Source organism: Thermobia domestica, chromosome 9 (genome assembly GCF_964235325.1).
Source record: "Thermobia domestica chromosome 9, izTheDome1.hap1.1, whole genome shotgun sequence".
In the NCBI taxonomy this organism is placed as follows: Eukaryota; Metazoa; Arthropoda; class Insecta; order Zygentoma; family Lepismatidae; genus Thermobia; species Thermobia domestica.
In genome coordinates, this window is record NC_137462.1 from 223124356 (window position 1) to 223137672 (window position 13317).

A 13317-nucleotide genomic window follows, 5' to 3' on the forward strand; every position below is an offset into this window, starting at 1 on the left:
TACGTCACTGATTGGAAATTTACAGAACGATTCAAGAAACAACGATTTATATAAAATTAAGATTGATGATGCAATACAGCATTTATCACACATATATACATAAACAACCTTGTTAACTGCGAAAGAGAACACATATATGAACAAAAGAACATACAAATATATTTTGTAACAGCATTGTACAAAGATTTCGTAATACAAATAATACAACCAGTAATATAATTTTATATCTTTATACAGTTTTAATGCAAATTGTCCTTTGAATTGTTTACAATGCTAAGTAAAGTTAACTTTTCGTGCCTTTTTCTCTGCAAAGTCTTTAATTAAAGTATCAGTGTCAAGCTCACACAGAACATCACAGTCAATAGACATCATAGAAAGGCCTACAAGACGCTCTTGCGTCATCGTTGATCGTAGGTAGTTCTTTATAAGTTTCAACTTGGAGAAACTTCTTTCTGCTGAAGCTACACTTACAGGAATAGTTAGTAAGATTCTTAGAGCAATAGTTGCATTTGGAAATAACCCAATAAGGGAGTTCTTGCAAATATATGTAAGTACTTGCAACGGTTTGCTCCTACTTTAAGAACCGAGAAATGAAGGTAAAAGTAAGAGCTCTTGATATAACTGAAATCCGTCAATATCACAGTGATCTTTGTCTGTTACAGATAGTTGTAAGTCCTTACAACACTTTAGTAAATACTCTTTGTCCGTTATTGGATGGATGTCATACAAAAACCCAAATATTTCGCTGTGCTGCTTCAGTTGTTGAAATCTTTCATTCAGGGAACAGATAATTGTGTCTAATGTGCAAAAATAGAAGTTACATTTAAACGCACTGTATGGATCATTAATCGGTTCGTCTTCAGATTCATACAAAAATTGTCGTTTGACTCTTCTATGTCGATGTTTTGGTTCATCCTCAATTTGTGGTTGAATGTTGAGCTCTTCAGCAATTACTTTGGCATCAACCAAAATATTCTGGAAACCTTCATCACTTCGCATGTTCTCAAGGCGACACTTGGTTTTCTTAAGCAGATCAACTGCTTGCTGAATGTCCACTGATTCTTGTTGGAAAACATGGCTAACCACATTAATACAAGAAAGAACTTCATACCAAAACACCACAACACAAACGAACTTAAAATTCAGGAGCTTCCTAGCCAGGGAATAAGCCTTATTTTTGCCCATAACGTCTATCTTTGAGTCCTTTGATGCTTCGAAAAGAGCATCGTAAATTTCTCCTAACTGGTAGCGAAACGATTTGACAGCATCAATACAACTCTCCCATCTAGTATCACTAAGAGGTTTCAAAGTGAAATTGGATATATGTTTTTGCAGAACAGACCAACGATATGTGGAACTAGAAAAATAATTGTATACTTCTTGCAATAAAGCAAAAAAATTTACAGCCTCACTACAGCACATTGCAGAATCATTCACAACCAAATTCAACGAATGGCAGCTACAAGGGACAAAAAATGCTCGACTATTTAGATCTAATATTCTTTTTTCAACGCCTGAGTGCTTTCCTTTTATATTGGCACCGTTATCATACCCTTGGCCACGCATGTTTGAAAGAGGAATTTTCAGTTTTTCTAATTCTTCCAAAATAGTGGTAGTTAGTCCTTCTCCTGAAGAATCATTTATGCACAAAAATCCCAAAAAATGTTCTTCAATGGATGGTTCCTTACCCAGTTCTACCTTCACGAAACGAACAATTAGTGTCATTTGCTCTGTATGACTTACGTCTGGTGTACAATCTAATATTATGGAATAATATGTCGCTTTCATTAGATCAGTCAAAATTTTATCCTTTATTTTTGACCCAAGGAGTTCAATTATTTCATTTTGAATGTCCTTGCTCAAATAATGTACATGTGTCTCTTTGCATGTTATTCGTCGCAAATGCTCAGCCATAGTAACATCAAACTGTGCAATACACTCAACTAGTTTGAGAAAATTGCCGTTTTTCTTGAGTAAATAGTGTCATTTTGACCTCGAAATGCCAAGTTCTGGGAAGCAAGAAACAAAATTATACACAGCAGTCGTTTGAGAACCTCTTTCCAGCGCTCAGTTTCATTGCGAATAATTGCTTGGTTTTCAGCGTCAACTGTTTTACCTGACTGTAATCGGTTTGCAAGTTCAAACCACGATTGGAAAGCCTTCATGTGAGTCAAAGATCTATCATGGTCTGATAACAGTCCGGACATATGCTTCCAATCCGAAAAACCTTCACAAGAAGAGAGTGACATTGTAGTATCACCGAAAAGACGGCAACAGAAACAAAAAAAAAAAATGAAATCTTTGAGTTTTACGTCCCACGGTTATGCCGGTTAGGCTAAAGGAGACGGTGATGATGAATAATGAATGAAATAGTGGAATGAAGAAAGTGGGAGGAAACGGGAGAACCCCGAGAAAACCCACGCACACGGTGTTTGTCCACCACAAAGTTCACATGGCGGGGGCTGGGATCGAACCCAGGACCCATAGCACCAGAGGTGAACGCTCTACCACTGAGCCACCGCGGCCCCAGGCAACAGAAACAAAATATTGCATCTTTAGTCACTGAATAAATAAGCCAACTACGAGCAACTTCTCCATTGTGCAGACGTCTTTTGTAGTTACTTGTAGTAAATCGCCGACCCTCGCTGTTTACTGGGAACTCTCGTTTGGAGACTTGAACTGGACCTCGTCTAACAAGTATCTGACGCATTCTGTCCGTAATATATTCTGGCCAATTTCATGAATCATCAAGATCGATTGATTGTGATTCCAACACCTGAAAAAAAGAAAAAAAAGTCAGTAGAAAATAATGTTAAATTTATTTTAAACATTATCTTCTAACAAAGAATAAGTGACTAAAACTTGAATGGAATTTTTAAAATTGTGTTCATAATTTTTAAAAACGGTGGGCTTGCACCGAAGGTGGGTGGGGTGGGGGTGGGGGATATTCAAGCAGCTAGATCATCCGGGGATAAACACAAAACTTAGAATGGCGCATGACCAATAAGCCTCCGATAGATGTGAGATATAAATAAATAAAGAGGGGGAGAGGACAAGTTTAATAATAATTGAAGTAAATAAATAAATGAATAAATAAATACAGGTTTCGTGCGAATATAAGACTTCCACGTCATGTTCTTTTATATACATAGAAGAATCTGCCCAGGATTTCTGAAGCCCTACCCAGGATTCTCGGTTTCGGCATTGAAGTGCTGTAATGTGGTTAAACCTTGACCCTGATTGGCTTCACAAATGCCTCTTACGAAGTTGAATCAGTAATGAACGACTAGATCAACCGGGATACAAACATGTTCGTGGCTGACTTAACATAAGAAATATGCAACTTTGAAAACAACATTTCTTTGAACATTATTCTTAGCAAGTTTGTATTTCTTACTATCTGTATTTCCTTTAAAATATGCACATTATTATACACTAATTAAAACTAAACTCTGTTTTTTAAGCTCCGAAACACCACTGACTGTGTCCTTTTTTTTTCTCTTTAAATGTAGTGGGTTGGTATGTGATAAGTTAGTTGACTTGCATCGTAATGTTTTGGGGCTTTCTGTATTAGTTTGGTACTTTATATTATTTGAAAAGCTTTCCGATTTCCTTGCGATGCTCAATATAAAAAGCCTTGGGGGATAGAATCCGCTAACTCTTGCATCAAATGTGAGTCTGCTAGTCATTCAACCACTAAGTCAATAAATATTACATATTATTATTTTTAAAAAAAATGTTATCCCATATGCCTTCCGTCAAAGCAACTTGAACGGAATACAGTGATATTATGCACCTAGACACAAGAAATGAATTCCAAAAATTGAGTAAGTGTAACCAGTGGCGAAGGGTAGTAAGAGGCCCTGAGGCCCGGCCTACCCATATATTTTTAGAAATTATAATGAGAAATTAGGCCGCAAAAGTAGCATCAAAATCACAAACTTCAACTTTCGGACCCCCATAAATCTACGGTGCGATGCCTGTAGTATCATACCTGCACATACGAAAATACGAATGATGTTATTGATCTTCCCATACACGGTTCGTCACACTATTTTTTTTATAATTTTCGGAGATGGTCGAGCAACGATTTTCACCATGTTTGGACCACTTCAAAATAAACTAGGGTTTATGTTTAACCGATTGAATAGAATTATGTCCAGTTGGGCGTTGTCGTTTTGCAGAAAGAACGTGACGATGCTCATCCTGGAGAGCTCTCTTTACGAGAAAGGTGTCGTTGAGGTTTGAGAGAATAGTGCTAAGAAATGGTGTTCGCTTTCGTGAAAGAAGGAAGCAAGTGAGTGGCGCTCGTGCGTGAGCTGCTGGCGCAGTGCAAGAGGGCTAGCTGAGGAGAGTAATGCTCCCGGAAGTAGGAACGAAAAGCACTGTTCTGATTGTTTGGCGTTATCCATTTCTTGCCACGTTACATTGAAATAGCAGAAATCAAATGATTGTTGTTGTCGGTCTTCGTTGCCGAGTGGGCTAGCGCTATATGCTAGTAACGAAATTTCTTTTGGCGTGAGTTCAAATCCGGCCCGAAAAATGTTTTTATTTGTTTTAACATTTTATAACAGTTTTTAAATTAAAATAATATGAAAATAATACTCTAAAATGTGATTTACTTACTTTTGTGCAGATAAGTAGTAGTAGTAGTAGGAACGGGTTAGAAGCCCCGCAGGGCTCGTTTTGGTACCCTTGTACTCCATGATATAAATTTTGTGACCAACTTAAAACAACTGGCTATGGTAGCGCGTAAAACAGCTGGCTAGAGTAGCGCGCGAAAAAAGTACTTCTGGGAGCATTAAGGCGGATTTTCATGCCCGCGTTAGAACGGAAGCATCACATGTAGCGTATTCATCGTAAATTATTTTCGTTTTCATACATCCCCGCGTGTATTGCGCCAAATTACTACTCGCTAGCTAATGCGCATGCGTAAAATAGAAAGTTTGCGACTTTAGTTTGTGATAATGGATTCCCGAAGGAGAGCTATCGTTTTAGCTGGAATATATTATATTTCAAAACGCCGCCGTCAGAAGTATGTTAGGAAAATGTGGTGGGTTCACCCCATTTTCCAGCTTCGACGAGAATACGGAATATACAGGAACCTTTTCTTTGAATTAAAATCCGATTCGGATAAATTTTATAAAACAAATAAAAATATTTATAAATCATACTAAAGCATGTTTCAAATTACATTGCTTTTATTTTATATAGGGATTGATAATTTGTACATACCAGTTATTGTATGAACTATCTATTGTTCCCGGTAATACAACTAATTAATTACACAAATATAAAAGTACTAACCATCGATACCAATATTTTCAGCAATTTGATGGCATGTTTTTGTCCTTAATACTGAATCCTTGTATTTCGGATATTTAAGGTTGTTCAAATTTTGTTTTCTCTTACTTGTTCTACGAGCAGTTCTTCAAACGTTGTTCTTACCTCCGCCATGTTAGTCAGTGAATACAATAGTGTACGCGCGCTACTTCCGTCAGAATTGAACAAATTTCTACTCTGACGCGAGTGTAGCGCGCCATCTCCGATGCGTGATTTCATTAGCTGTTTAGCACAGTCGCTCGCAACTCACGGAGGTAAAGGACACATGATAATCCGCCTTTACTCTCCCGAGCGGGTCGTCAGTGCAGTAGTGGGGAGCACCTTTAGTTGATTTATTCGCTCATGTATTTTCCGGTCTGGACAGGTGCGTTCAGTTGCTACGTGAGGCCCGTGCAGGGGTGTAGCCAAGGGGGGGCCCATCGGGGTCAGGCCCCCCCAAATGATTTCCTGGCCCCCCAAATGACCAGCTTTTAAAACATCATAGTAAAATTATCTCGCTTCATTCATTTAAAAGTAATAAAGTTTATTGACAATTAATAATTTATGGTAAAATAGTATGGAAAAAATTGTTTTTCCATACCGATCGAAAAACAGTATAGTATCTCCTCCTTATACCGATCGTAAAATAGGATACTTTTTTGTGACAGCAGATTACACAATCTATTGCGATTTATATTTAACAGTTTGAAGACAAACGTTTTAAAAAGGTACTACAAATACAGCCATAAAACATAGGTACTAAATTGATTTGTAAGTACAGTATATTTTATATGCTTTAACAAGTGTTTTAAAAGATATAGAGGATGGAAAATTTGGTGAGAAACAATGCTTTTATTCAATTTGGATTTGATTCGCTCTCTCTTTTATTTCTACTCAGTGTAATAAAATAATTGTTTTTTTTTTTTTTTTTTTTTTTTTAGTCACGAATAATAAATAAATATTTTTGTCCGGAAACCATAAAGAAATTAAGTGAAATTTCAAAGAAAATCAACCTTGTGTAGATAGATTTTGTATACAAGGTCTTAAATTTAAATATAAAGGTAACCAAGAAAAGTTTTCTTGCATTTTCACCCACCACCTTCGAACATCGATATGTCACCTAACCTGGAAAATCAAAAATAGTCCCCATCAGCATCGACGACCTTCTGAAAACGTTCTGGAAGGCCATGGAATCTATCGCGGTAGAACTTGGTGGGTCATGAAACGAAGAAAGTATCAGGTGCATTTTGGACTTTTACTGGGGATTTGAACTGGCGTCCTCTAAGGTGATTGCCCAAGGAATGTAACAGGTGATAATCGGACGGTGCAATACCCGGGGAATATAGTGGTAGCAATATTGTTTCCCATCCAAGGCGGAAAATGGTGTCCTGAGTCATCCTAGCCACGTGGGACTTAGCGTTGTCCCGTAAACGAGGACACATTTGCAATTCAGAAGTAATGGCTCCAGAGTTTTGAGTTTTTGTTGAGCACAGCTCAACTGCTGACACTACACATTTGCATTGATACTCTGACCAGCTGGTAGCAGTTCCCGAGGCACGATGCACCAAACACACAGAAGGACCTTCTTCTGATACTGTGCTGGTTTCGGCTGTTTTTAAATCGGTTCATGGGATGCTAACCAATGATGACGGCTCCGTGGAGCTTCGTATAGGACACACTTTTTATCACATGTCAACGCCCTGTCCAGAAATGGCTCCGAAACAGTAAATAAACACAGGCGACTGCCGCGTTGCCTTCTGGCCCGGAGTCAAAATATGAGAGACCCATCGACCCAACTCGTAGTACTTCACAAGTTGATGGATGTGCTGTCAAATGGTTTCTCCACACGCTGAATTGTAGTCCCAGTTCCTCTTTGTTCATGTGTTGGTATTCTGGCACGTGATGTTTTCGGGTGTTTCGTCATCGTTCTTAAACTTGTTAAACCATCGCTGCAATGTCCACGTCGTCACGACACCCTCACCAAAGGCCTGGAATATCGTCTGTCCCACTACAGCGGCGTTTGACCTCCATTTGAACTCGTTCAGCAAACATGCTCTTATGACGCTCTGTGGATGTCCCATGTTCCCTCTGTCTTTAACCAAGTTCACGGTGTGTCTGAATTGCCACAACCAGGTAGTATGTTGGATATACCCACACCAACAACTGACGTTCGCCTTATCTCCACTCGCATTCAACTTACGGTGTGAGGTCCAATTGAACACAGACCTCCACGAAAAGGGACAGAACTTTCTTGGTTACCTTTATAGTTATGCACAAAAGTATAGCGTTTGGTCCCGGGCAGTAGTTCTTGATTAAGCATAATAAAAACTATCTTGAATATAATTTATGGATAATAATAATAATAATAATAATAATAATAATAATAATAATAATAATAATAATAATAATAATAATAATAATAATAATAGTAATAATAATAATAATAAGAAGAAGAAGAAGAAGAAGAACTAAAATAGTGTTTTAGTCTTTCAGAAGGAAACCAAAATTTTCCTTTCTTTCAGGCCTCAAAAACTCTAGCAGCAACACTTTTTTCTTGCCTTTGTACATTGTAGCTGACCCCCCCTCAAAACGACGGCCCCCCTAAACATATCTGCTGTCTACACCACTGGGCCCGTGGTAATTGATACAGGAGAGTGACTTGATGTAGGTTTTGATATCATGCGAATCTCGGCATTTAGCGCATGTTGATTATTTGGAGCGGCATCCAACTTTCCGGTGCCTCAGTCGGAAGCAACGCCCCACCATTGTTTGGTTGGGGGAATATACGTTGCAATGCTAAATTTCGCATATTACAGCGAGTATTTCTCTGGCAAATATTGGGAGGCGGAAGTAAGTACCACTGTGGTGTAGGGGATAAACTCATTGTTTTGCCGGCGATGAATGCGGCGGATGTGCTTTATTTCTGCCCTACATTTTAAATCTGTTTTAAGTTCGGCATCCATTATATCAGTGACCATTCTCGTGATTACTCCAACGGAATGAGTGGCGTAAGTTGGAATGTATGCCTTCCATCCGTTTTCTCTTAGTATCGAGTCGGTGAGAAAGTCATTAGCTTGTTTTTCTGCACAATAAAGCACTTTAATGAGATTTCGTCGTTTAGGTTGAAAAGATTTAATGCCTGGAACCTTATTGTGGAATAATAGTCCACCAAGACTCACGGGGTGTTTGCGCCCAATATATGGATTGGTGTTAGTAGGATCAGTCGTCACATGCACCACGAAATCAGGAATATCATGAACTTGGTAAAGATTGACCGATGATATAGCTTCAATGGTAATCTCTGACGCTATAATGTACTTTCTATGGGAGGGTCCATGACCATGGATGTGCAGGAAGAGAGTCTTCTCCCGATTGTTCAGCCATTAGTATTTCATCGTATTAGTAATTAGAAGAATCACTATCACAAGTAAATCAAATTAAGGAAACACGTGAATTAAGAACACTAAGCATTTCACTTGCGATATATGTAATCACTCGTAAAAAGGAGTGTTATATTATAGTCATCGATTTTGTTTCATGCTACCCATGAGACATACTTCACAAAATTCACCGTACAGCAACGCAACCCCAAACGAGAAAAAATAAAATCATTACCGTGCAGGTTTTCTATATGGATCCATAGGATAGGTAGCAGTAGTAGTAGAAGAAGTAGGGGTAGGAGTAGGAACTGGTTAGAAGCCCCGCAGGGGTTCGTTGGGTTCTGTTGTCGACATAAAATGGGCAAATTAAAGAGTTCCTCAATTTTTTACGTACATTTTATAATCTGTGGATCCGTATAGTAAAACTGTACAATAATAACAACTGTTGAGCGGATTATTTCAAACTAAATTAGAAGTTTTACGTTCCGTGGACAGTAAGAGTTTTTATTGTGATTTGAAGACGCAAACACAAATTGTTCTCTTTCGTTCGGGTTGCTCTTTGGAAATTTGCTTTGAGCATCAAAACAACGTGGGACAGAGAGAGACTATCAGTGGAATATTTCATATTACACTTCCCAGTTTCCTCTAAATTTTTGCCCTGTTCAACCAGCACTCTTTCACTGTCTGAACTTCTTTCCGGATTTTGACCTTTTGCTGACTTTGACTTTTTGCTCGATTGTGTCCTTTCTTCCCAATTCTGTCCTGTATTGTATTTGACTTTGTTCCTGAATCACTAGTCCTTCGTGTAGGGTACACATAAGACAATTTGGCATTAGTAGCACACATGACTTTAATGCTGGTGCACCTACCTATTTGAGCGATAATGGTCTCAAGACTGTATTTAGAATGAGACTTTTTTCTTGTTTTTATTAATTATTATTATTTAAAATAGTGAAGAAGTTTTGAATATAGGTATTTCATTAGTTTGGTACAAGGATGGGATCCAGAGCGGTAAGTGTGCTGGTTTAAGATATTTAGTGATATGTGTACTTATTTTGCGTAAAGTGGATAAAAAAAAAAAAAAAAAAAATACGTTGGGTGTGCTTCAGGAGATAAATACAATAATGCACTCCATAGAAATTACTGAACTTACAAAGATGATGTTATGAGTATTTACAGCTGAGTATTTATGAGCTGCAGTTTTACTTACATAGGTAGCTTTTTTTTCTTAAGGGGAGGGCCGGGTTTGGTCAAGTTTAAGTACACCAATTTTTTATAAATTCACAGGTAAGGGGCTAAGTTCCACAGTTGGTTGCCCATTTCTAGCAAAATTCTGAAAATTTACGGGAAGAAATGGATAACTTGCTCGTTTGTGTGTTTGATAATATATAAGGAGAGCGGGAGTTTTGTTTATTTTGTTCTCTTATTACTATTTTGTAAGCTATTTGGGAAGCGGAATGGGTTAAGTTCCAAAGTTGGTCGTCCGCTTCTGTCAACATTTGAAAATTTGCTAGGAAGAAATGGATAATTTGCTCGTTTGTGTAGGCCTACTTGATAATATGCAAGAGAGGGAAGTTGTGTTTATTTTGGGGTAAACTTTACAATACACGCTCCAGCCTCGCATCGATAAGTAGGACCGCCTTAAAAGGGTATAGTAGAGTAGCGTTGGGGGCCTATGTTTAGCAGAAGGGGTCCAGCTCTTTTCTGTAAAAAATGTTACAATTTTGGTAATTTCTGTTCAGATTTGGTTAGTTTAGGGTAGCTTAGATTAGTTTAGTTTAGTTTATGTTATATTAGTGTAAGGGTCCCGCATAATTTTCCAAAAAATGATATAATTTCTCTTATTTCTACTAATATTAGGTTAGTTCAGGCTAGCTTAGGTTACTTTATGTTAGGTTAGATTAGATTTGGTTAGGTTATGTTACGTCTAAGTACTTGCATCATTCATTTCTCCTGTAAATTTTGTGTTTTTTACGTGCTTCTGGACCCCTTGTACTAAACATACTCCGCGTTGGGTAAAGTAGGATAAGATAGTGATAAGTAGAGTGAGGGTAGGAACTGGTTAGCTTAAGGGCAAGAGTTTACTGTGTGCCAACCAGTGACTGTAACTGATTCATGTGACCTGGTTCCCGGAACAGTTCAGGAATCAGTTCTCAAGAACAAGTTAACTTATCGGAGCACTCTCCCAACGAGGAACTTACTGCCAGATTACTCCGAAGAATCAAGACATAGTTAATATGCTCCCTGAGCTAATCCGGAAACCATATCAGATTAATCTGTTTTAATCCACAGATATCAGTTAAGATAATAACTAGCTTCTAAACTGGCTAAACATAACCTAACCACACGAAATTAACAACAATATTACACAATAACTTCTAATTTATCAACTAAGAAAATTAAAAAAAAAATAATAATAATAATAATAATAACCGCGACAATCATATTCACGACCACAAGTTGAGCAACCGCCTTTCAAACCCTCCACCCGCCAAGAATGTTAGTAGAATAAATTAAGTAAGTCGTAATACATTTTTTACGATTATTTTCTAATCTATCCCCCCCCCCCCAAACCCCACGCTAAAAGAAACCATTGAAAAATAATTAATAATGATTAAAAAACCTTCCAAAAATATTACAAAAAATTCAATTATTACTCACCATTAGTGATACAGTGAAATCAGCATGCCGAGCAAATAAAAAATTTTGCTCTCCAATCGATAAACGATCACAAAATTTCCGATGCCATAAATACCATGCAAAGTGTAACTAACAATAAGTTTTGTGAACCATGAGTAGATACAATATTACACTTCAAATGTGATCACGAATTTTTAGCTGTTTTTGTATTGGCTCCAGTACTCGGATCTAAAAAATTCAACTGATAATTTACTGTTAAATGCTGCCATTTTTCTCTATCCAAAGAAGAATAATCCTTCCAACAATCGGTGAGTACGACGGATCCTGGATGCACATGGCGAGAAATAATTTAAAATAAACTTTCAACATTACATTCACATTCGCCTAAAACAATCTCACCACTTCCCCCCCCACACACGCCCAACATTCCACCTTCGGTGACATTTCACCCTTCCACGGTTATATTTCTGTCGCCCGAACAAAGATTCGTCTACCTGCACAGGACAACCAGGGAAAAAAAACCGCTTGATGACCGCAAGCAGGGGAACTACGCGCAAGGTTACCACATGGTTGGATTGTGCGAAATTAACGAGTATTTTGTATTTTGAACATGGCTGAAGGTGTAAATAGACACTCTAGTTGGTATCCTTACCCAGATACAAGATTTTAAGCTACAGTCTGTCAACTTTAAAAAATTGGGTCCAAACCTCCCTAAGCCTACCCGACTCTACCCTACCTCATTCTAGTTTATCCTACTCTATTATAACCTTGGGGGCGCGGTGGCTCAGTGGTAGAGCGTTCACCTCCGGTGCTTGGGGTCCCTGGGTCGATCCCAGCTCGCGCCATGTGGACTATGTGGTGGACAAACACCGTGCTCGTGGGTTTTCCGGTTTCCTCTCACTTTCTTCATTCCACCATTTCACTCATCTCTCATCATCACGGTCTCCTTTGGCCTAACCGGCGTAACCGTGGGACGTAAAACTTAATGATTTCATTTCATTTTCTAGCAGGGTTGGCTGGTTTAAACCAAGGTGGTTTAAATCTTGGTTTAAACCAGCTGGTTTTATCAACAAAAAAATAAATAAATAAATAAAAAATAAAATAAATAAACTGGTTTAAACCAAAAAAACAAAGAATCAAAAATGCTTTAAATCGTGTAAACTTCACGGTGACGTTTCCACATATCAAACCATCCGCATTACGTTTATCTACTTTTCACCTTTTAATCAAGGGGTCTCGTGTTCAATTCTCTGTCGAACTACAACCCATCTTTCAAGTGTAAACCAAGTAGCGATTCGAGGTGTCCCTCTAAGCAAAAGTCTTCTCCATGATAACCTTGGTATTTCATAAGGATGTTAAGCCTAAACATACGAAATGAAAACCAAACTATATATTTCTTCTTGAATGAATGCCTGTTGTTTTATAAAAAAGCCAAGGTTGCTTAAATATATTGATAGAAATTGGCAAAATTTATCAGCTGCTTACGTAGCTTCCAACATCAGCTTGGATTTGACTTAGTTTTAATTTTATTGAATGATCTTTACAAACCAAATTTGTAATTTAATACCTCAGTTTTAGCGTAGTGACCTTACGTTGACCTTAAAATTTTACATACAAATACATTTAAAGTAATAACAGGATTTTCCCAATGGCTAACGCGGGAGTTTCCCGATTTATATATAATTCTGTACAATGTTTTTACTTGAGTAACTGTTTATCTTTTTGTCCTTCTGATATGACTGTTGACAATTATATTAACAAGTAGGCCTATGTAAAGATCAGTACAATGTATTTTTATCAGGAGTCCGTCGTGAGTGAGTCGGCAATCGCATTTGTGACCAATTAGTCCCGATTTCGTGTCCAAATGGACAATTTGTCTTGGATGTAAGCCGAGAAGCGGTTTGGATTCCGCTTTAAGCTTATGAGACCCCTTCTAGCATAACCTTGTTGTTGCATAATAACACCGAGGCGCAAC

At 37.9% G+C, this 13317-nt stretch overlaps 2 protein-coding genes across 3 annotated transcripts in view; one reads left to right on the top strand and one right to left on the bottom strand.

Moving 5' to 3' along the window:
- Positions 1–576: 576 nt before the first annotated feature.
- Positions 577–1914, bottom strand: LOC145661161 (zinc finger MYM-type protein 1-like). The gene has a single exon (XM_081726611.1). The coding sequence runs from the start codon at positions 1912–1914 to the stop codon at positions 577–579; it is 1338 nt and encodes a 445-aa protein (XP_081582737.1).
- A 7423-nt stretch (positions 1915–9337) lies between these two features.
- LOC145660611 (pleckstrin homology-like domain family B member 1) overlaps positions 9338–13317 on the top strand; it is an 865216-nt gene continuing 861236 nt past the window's right edge. Inside the window, exon 1 of one of the 2 annotated variants that reach the window (XM_081725879.1) lies at positions 9338–9713. The gene's annotated coding sequence lies outside the window, so the exon portion shown is untranslated. The remainder of the gene's footprint in view (positions 9714–13317) is intronic. The other variant, XM_081725875.1, reaches the window with a different exon arrangement.

Bases quoted from the DNA above. Each gene is read 5' to 3' on its own strand.
- LOC145661161 (XM_081726611.1), bottom strand. From the start codon at position 1,914: ATGGCTGAGCATTTGCGACGAATAACATGCAAAGAGACACATGTACAT.